At 49.2% G+C, this 15,645-nt stretch overlaps 2 protein-coding genes across 2 annotated transcripts in view; one reads left to right on the top strand and one right to left on the bottom strand.

Moving 5' to 3' along the window:
• Window positions 1-10,286, top strand: part of Tnfrsf1b (TNF receptor superfamily member 1B) — a 31,162-nt gene extending 20,876 nt beyond the window's left edge. Inside the window, exons 6-10 of the mRNA NM_130426.4 lie at window positions 257-489; window positions 1,233-1,310; window positions 1,643-1,677; window positions 4,599-4,806; window positions 8,573-10,286. Of these exons, the coding sequence (NP_569110.1) occupies window positions 257-489; window positions 1,233-1,310; window positions 1,643-1,677; window positions 4,599-4,806; window positions 8,573-8,886 (868 nt within the window). The 3' untranslated portion in view covers window positions 8,887-10,286. The remainder of the gene's footprint in view (window positions 1-256; window positions 490-1,232; window positions 1,311-1,642; window positions 1,678-4,598; window positions 4,807-8,572) is intronic.
• LOC103692519 (60S ribosomal protein L9 pseudogene) overlaps window positions 1-15,645 on the bottom strand; it is a 1,198,372-nt gene that overhangs the window by 446,582 nt on the left and 736,145 nt on the right. The window lies entirely within an intron of this gene.

Genomic DNA, 15,645 nt, shown 5'->3' with positions numbered 1-15,645 from the left:
TTGACTCCCTGGCTTTTGAAGGAGCAGGGAGGGCGATCCCTGGATGACTGGGTCCCAGGATATAGGACAGCTTGTCATTCTTTGTCTCTGGGACAGACAATGGATGACACAAGCAGGGGCCCGACACGGAGGCGAGAGTGGATAGTGACAGTAGGTGGAAGGTGGGGTGTATGTGAGGGGGTTGTCCTTAGACCTGGCTCCCTGGAATGAGCTCACTGTCTTCTGTGGTCTCCTGATTGCAATCTTCCTCCCTCAGTTGTAGCATCCTGGCTATTCCTGGAAATGCAAGCACAGATGCAGTCTGTGCATCCGAGTCCCCAACTCCAAGCGCTGTTCCAAGGACAATCTACGTATCTCAGCCAGAGCCCACAAGATCCCAGCCCATGGATCAAGAGCCAGGGCCTAGCCAAACTCCACACATCCCTGTGTCCTTGGGTTCAACCCCCATCATTGAACCAAGCATCACGGGTGGCATCTCTCTTCCAATTGGTAAGTCCCCAGTCTCAAGAGTGACCCAGGCAGACTTGGAAGTGCACAGCTACTGGGGAGGCTGAGACAGGAGAATTGCAAGTTCAAGGCCAACCTGGGCTACAGAGTCAATCTCGGCTTAGTGAGACCCTGTCTCAAAATAGTACTTTTGATGGGAGCTGAGGATGTAGCCCATTGGAAGGGTGCTTGACTAGCCTGGGGTTAAATTCGCAACAAAAATAACTTGAAATATAAAAAGGGGAGAAGCGGGGCTGGGGATTTAGCTCAGTGGTAGAGCGCTTACCTAGGAAGCGCAAAGCCCTGGGTTCGGTCCCCAGCTCCGAAAAAAAAGAACCAAAAAAAAAAAAAAAAAAAAGGGGAGAAGCTTTCTCCCACCACCCGCTCTCTGCCTCTCTTGCTTCTGGAAGCCTCCCTTTGGGTGGAACTGGGAGCCTGGTCTCTGTCTTTCAGAGCAGATACAAGTGTAGAGGATTTGGGTCTCCAAAGACATCATGTTGTCATAGTGAATCCCTGTGTGGTATGAAGATGAACATAAGTTCTGGTTGTTAATCTGATGAACTCATTTGTCTCACAAGACTATGGAGTGTTGGTGTCTCTGGCTTCCCTCTCCAGCCCTCTGGTTTTATGTGGTTCACAGATATGATCTTTGGTTTGACCCTGAACTTGAGGACCTAAGACTGGACTTGTTCCCAGCGCCAGCCACTCTGGCACCTTTGTTTCTGAAAACCCTGTCTTCTTCCCAGGTCTGATCGTTGGACTGACAACTCTGGGTCTGCTGATGTTAGGACTGGCGAACTGCTTCATCCTGGTGCAGAGGAAAAGTAAGGTTCTGGTCCCTTCCTGTTTCCAGCCCTGCACCCCACCCTAACAGTTTTTTGGGTACTGTGGATGGTGGGCTTAGTGAAGAGCTCTGCAGGACCATAGAGTCAAGTGGATCTGGAGAGTGTAGCCTCTTGTTCTCCAGGAGCTTGGAGCCTGGGGAAGAAAGTACATATCTATATGAGTATGGGCTCATCTGTGGATCTTACCTGTCAGGCAGCTACTCCCTGGGCTGGGTCCACTCTACTGGCTTTACCTTAGCCATGCTGTGCCCTTTAAGATAGATGCATGGAAGGAGTCCTGCCTCTGACTTGTTCCTCTCTCTTCATTGTAGAGAAGCCCTCCTGCCTACAACGAGAAACCATGGTGGTGAGTATCTCTGTGCCCTCCTCCTCCTCTTCCTCTTCTTCCTCCTCTTCCTCCTCTTCCTCCTCTTCCTCCTCCTCCTCCTCCTCCTCCTCCTCCTCTTCCAATTCCTTTTCTAGGGTATCATAAGCACCATCATATAAGCAGGATTGAATGGGTATGGTGGTGCAGGCCTGGAGTCCCAATAGTTGGGGACAGGTAGAGGCTGGAGGATCAGGAATATAAATACTCCCTCAGAGCCAGCTGATATTCAGCTACATTCCAATTGGGAATAAACAGGCAAACTGTCCCCTAGCTGGGCATAGCCAGTCTCTTTCCCTGTGCTATGTCCAACTCCTCACTGGTCCTATGAGTAAGGCACCTTGGTTCCTCATTATATAGATGAGGAAATGTAAGCTTAACAGCTACAGACACTCTCGAAAGGTTGTGGTGTGTTCTGGTGGTCAAACCCTCTGAGCAGGTGGATTTGGCTGACACATCCAAAGCTGTCTCAGGCTGGTTTCTCCTAGCAGGGCTTGCTCGCCAAGATTGGTTGCTAGGAGTTGGAGAACCTTTGTCCAGTCCTGTGCCCTGTCAGCTACCTGCCTCAGGGCCTTACTTGGGAGGGAGCCCAGTAGATGGTGTCCTCATGTGCTAGAGTGAGGCTGTCAGGCAGGAGCAGTAGTGACTCAGCTCCTGCTCTGAGTGCTGGGGAAAGTAGGGTTATTTGGACAAACAGCACTTGAATTCATCCACACCTCCCCCAGTCATGCACATGTCTCATGTTTAGTCACCAGGAGTTAATGGTGGTGGTGGTGGAGGAGGAGGAACACGCCAGCACTGTCTGAGGGCTTATGAACTCTTCCAGCCTGGCTCTGACACAAGCTGTGCGGTTATTGAGATCAACTTTGGAGTCTGGGATACATGACCCAGACACTCAAGTACTTGTCCTGAAGTGGCACAGTTAATGGGTGTGGTCTGGAGTACAAACTTAGGACTCTGTCTCACTAGCATGCAGTTACTGTGCTTCTCTCAGTCATGCCCACATGGACTTGCACGGATAGATACCCTTGGCTCAGAGGCCTACAGAAGCCAGCCATACCTCTCTGCCAGTCCCAGCTCCATATGACAGGATCAGACCCAGAACCATAGGAGGCATCAGGCAAGCTCAGGTTTTTGGTGCTCCCTCAGTGGGGTCCCGGTCAGAGTCACATGACTGTGATAGGGTCTGTACGTGAACGCTGCAGCTTGTGGCTTTGAAGCGGGAGCTAGCTGTGACCTTTGGGGAGGAAGGGAGGATTCTGTTCTGTCTGGCTCTAGCCACAAGCAGAGAGGGGGAGGCCCAGCCAGAAAAGCTCCTTCTGTAGGGCTGGTGTGGTGTGACATTTATGAGTGCCTCGGCAGAGTTATGAGGTAAGGCTGGGGCCAAGGTGAGGCTGAATTCAGAATGTTTTCCGTCTCTTCTAGACTGGGGTACCTAGCTGGCAGGACCCCAGGGGAGGCATGCTCTCACATCCTAGACTGGGCTTAGTTACTGTGGCCATCAGCCAGCTTCATAATTCTGAGCTCCAGAGTCACCTCCTGTGGGCTTTTGTGGCCTCATGGAGTCAGTTTGTATAAGATTCTTCCAGTCCTGAGTCAGAAGCTGTGGACTGGGCAGGAAGCAAGACCTCAAGGCCACATGTCATGACATACCTGGACGTCTAAGAAGCCATAGCAATGGTGGGCAGGGCCAGAGATGGAGGTTTCAGTGACTCTCTAGAGAGCACCAGCCACAGGAAAGATAGCCCAACGATTGCTTTGGCTTAGATTACCCCTGGCATTGTGCCTCCCTGGAAAAGTGTGGCCACTTTTCCAACTGCTGTTGAAGACAATGGCCTTGAAATGGTATTTTTGGATGTCCTTAGCATAAGTTACTATGAACAGGGAATTTGTCTTAAGCCTCCAGAGCCGAACCCCAGACACCCAGAGTAGACATGGTGAATTTTAGCTCCACTGCATTGTATCCAAACCATGACCTCAGGCAAAAAAATTCCATTTCCACCTGCAGAGCTAGGATAGCGCGAGGCTATACTGTCTCGAAGAGCTGAGACAGATGTGACTCAGACACAGTATTTGGCACATACAGAGTAAGAAGCCACGGGGAAGTCACAGAACAGCTTCTAGGTGAACCGTAGAATGGGGCAGCCGAGAAGGCCAGGGAACAACCCTGAGAGTGGCCCCGAGGAAAGGGCCCCATGAGCTGGGGTGATTCATTGAGCAGAAGCAATGAAGAGGAAAGGTGTTGAGCTTTGAGGACCAAGTCTGGCCTCTAGGACAGCTACTCAGACCCACCCTTTGCAGAACAATGGTGGTGGCTCAGATGCACCAAACTTGTTTATTTATGAATGCTAAAACTTGCACTTTAGATTTGGGGCATTATTTTTTTTTTAAGACAAGGACTCACATAGCCTGTATTGGCCCTGAACACTAACTGAGGATGGCTTTGAATTTCTGATCTTCCTACCTCAATCTCCCCAGTGTGGGGTTACAGACATAGACCACCACACCCTGCTTATATGGTACCGGGGAACGAACCGCTGAGCTCTGGGCAGAGTCTTTAGTCCCTTCTGTTCTCGAAGAAAGCATGAGTTCAGTTCTCAGGACCCATGTCGGATGGCTCACAACCACCTTGCAACCATCTGCTCCAGGGGGTCTGATGTCCCTTTCTGTCCTCCAACGACAACTGAACACTCATGTACCTACCCATACTAAGACATAAATGTGTACACACAGTCTTTCCATTTCCTTATGTGGACTGAGATTGAAAAAAACCTTTGGTGTCCTGTGTGGAAACGTGTGGCGTGGGCAGAAATGTGCAAGCCGTGGCGTGTGGGTGACAGGGGAGACAGGAGAGCAAAGGCGCCCGCCGGCAAGCGGATGTACAGCCTCCCTTTTCTTCCCAGCCTCATCTGCCTGATGACAAATCCCAGGATGCAATAGGCCTTGAACAGCAGCACCTATTGACCACAGCACCCAGTTCCAGCAGCAGCTCCCTGGAGAGCTCAGCCAGCGCTGGGGACAGGAGAGCGCCCCCTGGGGGTCATCCCCAAGCAAGAGTCACAGCGGAGGCCCAAGGGTCTCAGGAAGCCTGTGCCGGCTCCAGGAGTTCAGGTAAGAGGCAGGAACCAGCTGTCTCCCTCCTGCTCTGTGCAGATAGCTGTTCTGCCATCTACTGATTGAAAATAACCCAAGAGGAAAATGCCTTTAATACCTAGTGGCCATGATAACTGACAGGTTCTGATTCACTGCCCAGTCAGTGTCCTGGGAGAGGATCCTATTGCCTTTCACCAGTTCTGAAGAAGGCCCACAGTGTTAAGCACAGTTTCCAAACCTTAAGTCAGACTACTGTAGGTAAAGTCAGGTTCATGTCTATCCCTAATCTCTGCTGCTGTCCTGGAGCTGCCCTGGGGAGCCACCTTTGGCTACTCCTGGCTGATGTCCTAGTCCTGGCTCAAGTGCGGTCCAGTCAGTTTAGACATCTGGGTTCAGCCCCAGCTGTGTTGGTCATCTCACTAGCTCATTCTACTGCAGACACCCCCACTTTGTCTTTCAAGTCTCCCCTATCAGATGGGGAGTAATCCTGAACCCCTCCACGTTGTCATCCCTGGTTGGTTTGGCCTTTGTTTAGGGATCCCCAAGACCATACCTCCTTTCCACAGGATTATGTGCCTTCCGCCCTTCAGAGGCCTATGTGATTCTCAAAAGCCACATCCTGCTTACATCCCTAGGTCTGTTTGCTTGCTTTTGAGACAAGGTTTCTCTGTGTAGCCCAGGCTCTCCTGGAACTTGCTTTGTAGACCAGGCTGACCTTGAACTCATAGCTCCACCTGCCTTTGCCTCCCGAGTACTGGGATTAAAGGCATACGCCACCGTGCCGTCTTTGACCTGCCCAGTTCTATAAGCTAATGCTGGAGGTGTGTTACACTAGTCATCGTCCCAGCCTATCAACACTGCCTATCAACACTAAGGCATAGTTACCATTACCACCCCATTTTCCAGGTGAGGAAATTGAGGCCCAGAAAGGTCAATGATCTTGCTAAGAGCACACAGCTAGTGTACCCAAGCTCCAGGAGTCAATTCTGCACTGTGAGCTTCAGAGCCCTGGAACTGGGAGATGAATGAAAGAAACCATTCCTTCGGGGGCTCTTTAAAAATATTTTATGTCTATGGGTATTTTACCTGCATGTATGTCTGTGCACCATGGGTGTGTATGGTGACTGTAGAGGCCAGAAGAAGGTGTCAGGTCCCCTGGAACTGGAGTTTCAGATGGTTGTGAAGTGCCGTGCGGGTGTTGGGAATCTAACCCAAGTCCTCTGAAAGAACCACAAGTGCTCTTAGCTGCCGAGCTGCCTCTCTAGACCTGTTCTTCTGGGGCTCTACTCACTGTAGCTCACTGATGGTCCCTTTGGGCCAGAGGCACAATACGTGAGCCTGTTGCATTTACTCAGTCTGCATCTTGCCCTATATATAATCTATAATAGAGACACTATTGGTATCTCTTGGGCCTACACCAGTGGATTTCCCAAGAACCCTGAGATTTCCTTTGGTTTGTTTCGTAATGGAAATTTCAAGGCTACAGGCCTTTGTCCCTCTCCCCCGGCAGCACTGGCTCATGGGGCAATAGGAAGTAAACAGAACATGAACTCCAACGTGGTCATTCACCCGGAGCAACCCAATGGCCCTGGGGCCATGAGAATCCAAGGAAGCTCCTAATTCCCATTTCTTCCTCTGGTGATGAGCCCTGCACCTCCTTAGCATGTCAGAGAGAGACTGTGGCTTTGTGCCCACATTGGCACCTGACAGGGGATTGACAGCCAAGACCACACTGCCTCCCACACCCCGCCTCCTCTGACACCCACATTCTGTTGCTTCCCTGACTGCCGCGCCCTGTGCGAGCTTCTCTGCCTGTAGCACCCCTGCTGCCTCCCTGCCCACAGGAGTCCCCTGTCTGCTTTGCGTTTTTTGCCATCAGAGCCCCAGCCTCACCAGCACGTGGTGACGTGTCAGGGCCCCTCGGTACAATCTGAGGATTCCCTGAGCCTAGGCTGGAACAGAGCAGTGACTCTTGACATTCGTTCAGTGAATAGATGTTTTCAAATAGAAACATGAATCCATCTTCCATGGCTTGCCTCCTCCCGTGGTGGTCCATCGTGGCTTCTCCCTTGGTCCCTGAGGATATCTATCCCCTTTCTCCTCTGACATCTTCCCCCTCCTCTTTCTTCTCCCAGCTGTTCTGTACCTCCTCCTCCTTTTTCATCAACACCTCCCTCTACCGTGGGAGCCTGTAAACCCCAGAACCGTGTCCCGCTCACCCCCACAATGTCTTGTTCATGACGTGCAAAGGTCATGGTGACTTCAGATGATGTTTGGGTGCTGATGAGGTCTAGGGTAGAGGTTTCTTTGTGGCCTCTTGATTCCAGTTCTCCCTCTGCTCTGAATAGATGGGTTGGCTCTGTCCTAACCCAAGCAACTTTGAGTCCCAATTTCTGGGAGGCAGGAGCCAGGATGAATTAGACAGCTGCTGCCGCTATGGGCTCAGTAGGTTCTGCAGGTGTAGCGGCAGGAGCAGGAACAACTGACGTGCAGCTGACACTTGGGAGTAATATGTGTCTACCCTCTGCTAGCCTGGCATTCATTCCTCACCAACTTAGGAAACTTAGAAGCCCACAGAGGCCAGGCGGGATGATGGATGGACTGTCCCTGATATCCCTTCTGACCGTGCTGTCTGCTTCTCTATATCCCAGTGGTAGGGATCAAACTCCTTGGGTATGGTAGGTGAGCTTTAAAATGCCAACCCCTGAATTTTAAGCATTGTCAGTCAAGTCACTTACAACGCTATCATCATCAAAATCAAAATGTGCCTGGGCTGGTTTTGATCCATTTAGCATTTGTCCTCTCAGTGGTCATTGGGAATGTTCTTTACAGACTAGGCCATGGGCAATCTTCTATAACTGCTTCCTGTGCACATCCTAGGTTCTTTGTTCCGATGTGCGCATGTGCGCATACGTACACCCACACATACACACACACCCATTGTCTCTTTCTCTCTCTCTCTCTCTCTCACACACACACACATACACACGCACACACACAGACACACACACATTCTCTCTCTCTCTCTCACACACACACACACAGACACACAGACACACATATCTCTCTCACACACATATTCTCTCTGTCTCTCTCTGTCTCTCTCTGTCTCTGTCTCTCTCTCTCTGTCTCTCTCTCTCTGTCTCTCTCTCTCTGTCTCTCTCTCTCTCTCTCTCACACACACACACACATACAGGTGTGCTAATAAATCCTTGTGTCCATGTGGAAGCTAGAAGGCAACCTCAGGTGACACCCTTAGGAACTCCATCTACTTCCTTTAAGACAGTCTCTCCTTGGCTTGGAGTCCACCAGTTAGACTTGGTTGGTTGGCCTGGAAACCCCCAGAACTCTCCCATTCTCTGCCTCCCAAGCACTGAGGTTACAAGTGTGTGCCACCATGCCCAGCCTCTTTATGTGGGGTCTTGGGGAGACTGAATTTAGGTCCTTAAGCTTGCAAGACAACCTCTTCACTAACTGAGCCATAGCCTTGACCCAGGCTTTTGTTCTTGGAGTACTTTTGCCTGCTTTAGATAATCGTCTCTGGTTAGCAGTGGGGAGAGATTGGCTGGGCAGTTGGAAAGTGAGCAAACAGAGGCACATAAGGGTGATGCATCTGCCTTCGTAGTCGAGGTGAGCTAGGATCTTTGGTTAGCCTCTTGGTCCTTGGCCTGTTGCTCTTGCCCACAATCTTAACCTGCCCCTGGGACAACAAGAGGCAAGCTGCAAAGACACCCTGACTCCAAAATCCCACTAATGCCTTACCCTCCCATCTTGTACTTCACAGATTCTTCCCATGGCAGCCACGGGACCCATGTCAACGTCACCTGCATCGTGAACGTCTGTAGCAGCTCTGACCACAGCTCTCAGTGTTCTTCCCAAGCCAGCACCACGGTGGGAGACCCAGATGCTAACCCTTCAGGGTCTCCAAAGGATGAGCAGGTCCCCTTTTCCCAGGAGGAGTGTCCCTCTCAGTCCCAGTGGGAGACCACAGAGACACTGCAGAACCATGACAAGCCCTTTCCCCTTGGTGTGCCTGATGTGGGTATGAAGCCCAACCAACCAGGCTGGTATGACCAGATTGCTGTCAAAGTGCCTTGACCCATGACAGGGGCAACACCCTGTAAAGGGACCCCCCTAGGCCCTGAACCCATGGAACTTCATGACTTTTTCTGAGCCCGTTTCCTTTAGTGGCCTCTACAGTTCCAGTTGCAGGTCAACTGAGGGCTGAGGCAGCTAGAGTGGTCAAAAACAGCCTTGGTGTTTCATGGGGGCAGTCCCAGGAAGCCCTTGTTCTTCTGTGACCCTCTGGATCTCCTGGGTGCTCTGGCTGATTCTTGTTTCTGAAAGGCCCCAGAATTTTCCCTTCTAAGGAGTTAACATCCTCTTCCATATGCTTTGAGAAAGGATAGCACAGCTCTTCAGCGTGAATGCTGACACTGCAGGGCAGTGTCTGAGGTAAGTAGGAGGAAGTAGTCCCCTGGTAGGGCACAGAGGCCCTTCAGATTAGTGCAAGACTCTTAGGAAGAACCCTCTCCCAACACACTGAAATCCTGATGCCCCAACAGGCAGGATTGCTCTGTTGTAGGGTGCTGGGGCTGGGGCTCAGTAGTCCAGTGTGCTTTTTGCCCTGGGTTTGATCCGCAGTACTCAAAAAGTACACAGACAGTAGACAGAGACAGCACAGGCTACCCCCCCTGTGTGGATTTTATCCTCTGCCTTTGACTTTTACTCCAGTGGGCACACAGAAGCCTGGAGCTCCTTCTCCTGGCCTTCTCATGAACAGTTCCAAGGCCATACCTTCCTTCAGGGAATCTCAGGGACTGTAGAGTTCCCAGGCCCCTGCAGCCACCTGTCTCGTCCTACCTCAGCCTGGAGCACTCTGTCTAATTCCCCAACCACTTGGTACTGTACTCGCTGTGACCCAAGTGCATGTCCGGGTTATGCACTGTGAGTTGGAACAGCCAATGGCGTCAGTTGAAGGGCCCACGCAGAAACAGCTGAAGCCAGCTATTTTGCCAAAGGATTCATGCTTATTTTCTAATCGACCTGCTCCCCTAGCGTGCCTGGAGGGGAAGAGTTCAGGAGACTTCTGAAGACAGAAGAAGTTGAGCCTCAGGTGCTTGGATGCCATGCTCACAGATTCCACAGGATATGAACTTGTTAGAGGAGCCCAGTTGTTACCATGGAGACTTAAAAAGCTCAGCCCTCTGGAATCAAGATATTGGACACTTGGGACAGACTTGTTAGGTCTCTGTAGCATCGGACTGGAGAAGCGAAGGGACACGTCTGCCCCCTGGTGGCCAGTCCTGGGATGGCCTCGGGCCGCCTAGGCAACAAAAAGAATGAATTGGAAAAGACTGCTTCTGGGTGCGGCCTCAGCTCCTGTGCTTGTGTGGATCCCTACATGGTGTGTGTGTGCGTGCTAAGGAGTATTTGTCCTGTATGCTGGACAGAATTCCTGCTTATAAATGCTTTTCGTTGCTGTTTTGCACACTGATCCCTGGCTGTGTCTGGCAACTGGTTTGGGATTTTTCTGTGGTCCTGCGGGCCCACTTCTAATGTGTGAAGGAGAGATAGTTAGGTGGATCCAGGAGGTCCATGTAGTGAAGAGCTCTGGAGCCACCTCAACCCCCACCCCACCTTTACAGCCACGCTTGCAGAGAACCCAGCTGTCTCCCTCTTGTAGCCTGTGGATGCTGAAGAAACATCCAGGCAAGTAGTCTCCAGGTGTGTCCCTAACGCGTGCTCTAAGTCTGGCCTCCTCATTGTGTTGTGGGAAGAAGGGTTCTGTCATATAGGAAGCCCACACCACGGGTCTGAACAATGACTGCACCAGCTTGGACCAACTCCGGGCTCTGTGAGCAGAGGAGCGGGGTCAGGGAAGAGTTCGAGTGCTGACCTCTGGCACATTCCTTTTTTTTTTTTTTTTTTTTTTTGGTTCTTTTTTTTCGGAGCTGGGGACCGAACCCAGGGCCTTGCGCTTCCTAGGTAAGCGCTCTACCACTGAGCTAAATCCCCAGCCCCGACCTCTGGCACATTCCTAATGGATGGGCAGTCTAGAATCTCCCTCCTTCAGTTTGTGTGTGTGTGTGTGTGTGTGTGTGTGTGTGTGTGTGTGTTGGGGGCTGGAGGTCTGTGTTGGTGTGTATGCATGTTTGCATATATCTGCGTGTCCCTGCGTGTGTGTTGTGTATGTGTATGCATGCTTGCATGTATGCATGTGCCTGTGCGTGGAGACCAGAGGTTGACTTACTTTGGGTGTTTTGATCACTCTCCATCTAATGTACTGGGGCAGGGCTCTCATCTACACCCAGAGCTTGCACATTTGCTAGTCGAGCTTGCTTCAGGGATCCCCTGTCTGTGCCTCTGGAGTGCTCAGGCTGTCATACCTGCCCGGCATTGACACGGATACCAGAGATCTGAATTGTGATCCTTATACTTGTGTACCTGGCATTTTATCCACTAAGACATCTCTCCAAGGGCTCCCCCTTCCCATTTAATAAATTGGTTTTGGACCGGCAAGATGGCTCAGTGGGTAAGGCAGTTTGCTGAAAAGCGTGATGACCGGAGTTGGATCCCTAGGACCATCAGGTAGAAGAAGAGAACTGACTCCTGCAAGTTGTCCTCTGGCTACCACCCCATACATATGCTTCTGCACTTGTGTGCATGCACAGTCTTTCACACACACACACACACACAAACACACACACACACAGAGTCACACACAATAAATGTAATAAAATTTTTAAATAAATTGAATTTATTTTTTAATCATTGCTTTTGGTTATCTGTTGGTTTGTAGATGGGGTTTTGGTATATACCCAGTCTGGCTACATACTCCAGGCAATGAACTTGGACATTCTCCTGCCTCAGTTTCCAGAGTGCAGAGTTATAGGCATGCGTAACCATGGCAAGACCCTTGGCATTACATTTTGTTTTCTTGATGTTATTTTCCCCTCTTCTGGGGGAAAGTCTCGTATATTCCAGGCTGGTATTAACCTTGTCTAAAGATGACTTGACTTTTGTATCCTCTTGCCTCTACTTCCCAAGCATTGGGATGACAAGTGTATTCACACTTTGATTTATGAGGTGCTGGGGATTGAACCCCAGGGGGCCTCATGCATGCTAGGCAAACACAATCAAAATACATGCCCAACCCCAAACTTCACTTTTAAGCTGTGATTTATTAACGTTATTGAGCAGACAGCTTGAACATGATTCTGTAAACCTTGAGGAACCCTGCACTCTGCTTTGCCAATGCTCTATTTGCTGAAGAATAATTATAAAGTTCAAGATCTCAAAGCAGTAGTTCTCCACCTGTGGGTATGACCTCTTGGGTATCCCATATCAGATATTTACATTATGATTTATAACAGTAGCAGAATTACAGTTGTGAAGTAGCAACAAAATGCTTTTCTTGAGGCAGGGTTTCTCTGTGTAGATCACTCTACAGATTAGGCTGGCCTTGAACTCAGAGATCCACCTGCCTCTGCCTCCTGAGTGCTAGGATTAAATGTGTGTGCCATCATGCCCAGTGCAATGAAATAATTGTATTGTTGGGTCACCTAAACATGAGAAACTGTATTAAAGGGTCGTAACATTAGGGAGAACTACTGCCCCAAAAGATAATGGAGATTGGTAATAGCATTTTAAAAAAAGATTAATTTTTTTTACTCTGTGTGTACACGTGTGTGTGTGTGTGTGTGTGTGTGTGTGTGTGTCTCAAAGAGGTCAGAATAGGGTGTTGAATCCTCTAGAACTGGTGTTACAGACAATTGTGCCAAATGGGTGTTGGGAACCAAAGTTGGGTTTTCTGGAAGAGTATCAAGTGCTGTTACTAACTGTTGAGCCATCTCTCTAGCCATAATGTACTCTTTTTTTATTAAAAAATTTAGCATTCTGCCAGGTGTGGTTCCTGACTTCAATCCCAGCACTTAGGAAGCGGAGGCAATTGGATCTCTATGATTTAGAGGCCAGACTTGTCTACACAGTGAGTTCCAGGCCACTCCAGACTATGTACTGAGACCCCAACTCCAAATACATCTAGCGTTCTTGAGGCCAGATAGCTGGCTTGGTGGGTAAAGAGCCTTTCTGTGGATGCGGACAGCCTGTGTTCTGTCTCGAATCCCACGTGATGGAAGGACAGAGCTGACTGACCCACACACATGCATAATAAACATAGTTAAAATTTTTTTTAAATGTAGTATTCTTGGCTCCAACTGGAGCTCTGTTGGTGAAGTGTGTCTAGCATGCACAAGGCACTGGGTTCAATCCCCACCACTGCATTTACTGTGTAGCCTGTGATTCCAGCACTGGGAGGGCAGAGGCAAAAGAATCAAAAGTCAGTCATCCTTAGTTACATGCCAGTTCAAAGACAGCTCAGGGTACATGAGAACTTGACTCCGAAAGGAGGAGGAGGAAGAGAGAAGGAAAAAAGAAAAGAAAAAAAGACAACACTAGTATTGTTCTTTTGGGGAGACCTTTTACAGGTCATCTGCAAGTTAGTGTAAGCCTTGTTTTTAAACATTGCAACATTGTATTAAAGCCAGAAGCACAAATACATTAATTACTATTCTCTTTGCAATGAGGAAATACACGAGAAAAGCAACCCAAGGAAGAAAGCTTTTAGTTTTTTTCCTTTGGTTTTGATTTGGGGGTTTTGGCTCGTGGTTTGAGAGTCCAGGCCATCATGGAGAGGAAGGTGGGTGCCAGGGTCCAGCCTCGACACAGGATCGGGGTTCTCAACTGGAAGCAGGGATATCTGGAAGGCGCATAATAAATATACACAGACTACTCTTTGGGTACAAACTTACAGGCAATTTCAAGGCTTGAAATCTCTCTCTCTCTCTCTCTCTCTCTCTCTCTCTCTCTCTCTTGCAGCTTGAGGCTGTACACACTCTGCATTCTCTTGCACACTCTGCTTTTTTTTTTTTTGTTGCGGTTTTCTTTTCTCAAACTCCCACACTCATGCACACCTCTGTTCATTACCCTTTCATTCTCACACACACCCTTCATACACACCTCACACATGTCTCACACACACACCACATAATACTCTCCTTTCACTCACACACAATCTTCATACACACCTCACATTCTCTCTTCACTCTCTTTACATTCTCTTCTCATGCTCTCTCACTCGCTCTCACATTTGTTCTCAGACGTGCTCTCTCATTCGCTCCCTCATGCTCTCTCTCATTTACTCTTCTCATGTTCTCTCTCATTCTCTCTTCACATGCTCTCTCCCATTCATTCTTCACATGTTCTTCTCATGCTCTCTTCACATGTTCTCTCTCATTCTCTTCAGTTTTTCTCTTGCCCCAGTCTTTTATTGATAATTCAAAAATAGGTAGAAAAAAAGACATTGTATAATCATTGCCAAATCAAATTCAAAAGAATAACCACATCCCACAAAGAACTAAGAATTAAAATTGTTCCCCTAAGTTTCAAGTTTCCCCTATTCCCAGGCCTGTGGCCAAAATAATAATAATTGTAAACTTATCATTATTTAAACTTTAACTTTTAACTTATTATACTTCAGAGCTCAAAGCTCCGAGGTCAGCTACTTGCATTTTCCTGGGAAGCTCTAATGATAAATGGCCTTGAACTCATTGAGCTCTGTCTGCCTCAGCCTCCACAGTGCCGGCACAAAAGGCATGTGCCACCATACCTAGAACTTCGTGAATTCTTTGTGGAAACTCTGGCACTGAGCATTGAAATACCAAGGGTGTGGGTGTAGCTTACTTGCAGAGCATTCGTCTGCATTCTGAGAGGAAAAAAAAAGCAAGAGAAGAAAGGAAAAAGAAATAATGACTCAACCATTAATAGGATGTTTGAGAGCCAGTTTTGTCCTCAGGATCACAGAGAAGCTAGATGGGCTAGCTCTGGAGCCTTGTCAAGTGGGTCAGAGCACATGGAGCACAGGGCTAGTGAGGAACGTGATCCCACAACCTGCTCTGAGTGCCATCTGAACCTAGCCCAAGGCATTTTAAAGTATGCTTCATGCTTTCACAGCAAGCTACCTAGGCAAGAAGAGGAACTCCATTTAAAAGCAAGCACTTGGGGGAGGGGGCTCGAGAGTTACTTCATGCATTAGGAGTACTGGCTGTTCTTCCAGAGGACTGGGGTTCAATCTTTGGTGGGCTCAGAACCACCCGTAACTAGTTCCTGAGGATCTGATGTTATTGTGCTGGCCCCCTTTTAAAATCAATTTTGTGAGGATATTTTATCACAACAACAGAAAAGAAAGCAAGACAAGTAAACGTGCTGGACGCATCCTGGGCTGGGTTCTTTCTCAACAAGGTCCACGTTCCTGCCAAAGACATGCCTCCTGCCAGAAGCTAAAGTCACCTCTTGTTGGTAAAATGTTCCACCACTGTGGACACATTGTGGTGACTCACGGCCACCTGTAACTCTAGTTTCAGGCGATATGCCACCCTCTGCTGGTCTCCAAGGGCACTGTGTGCACATGGTCCACACACATGCAGGCAAGCATTTATACCCATAAAATAAAAAGAAATAGATAAATTGCTAGAGAAAGGAGCATAGACTGAGAGTGGGTGGGAACGAGGAACTGCTCTCAACCACGGTCACAGAGAAGCCAAGGAAATGGGCCCAGGTGCGGGCAGGGGGAGGGGCATTGTGTATTGTGTGTCCCGCTGTTTAGCAAAGGTGTGCGCTGCTGCCAAGCCTAACGACTTGAGTTCCATGCTCAAGACCCACATGGTGGAGAGAACCGACTCCCACTGTCGACCTTCATGTTCAAAGACAGCGGTGTTAAGATGCATGGTGGTGCACACCTGTAGTCCCAGCATTTGGCGGTGGAGGCAGGAGGAGCAAGAGTTCAAGGTCATCCTT

The sequence above is a fragment of the Rattus norvegicus genome, chromosome 5, assembly GCF_036323735.1.
Source record: "Rattus norvegicus strain BN/NHsdMcwi chromosome 5, GRCr8, whole genome shotgun sequence".
NCBI classification, from domain to species: domain Eukaryota; kingdom Metazoa; phylum Chordata; class Mammalia; order Rodentia; family Muridae; genus Rattus; species Rattus norvegicus.
Note: the sequence above shows the minus strand (reverse complement) of the source record. Positions and strands in the feature narration are given on the sequence as shown.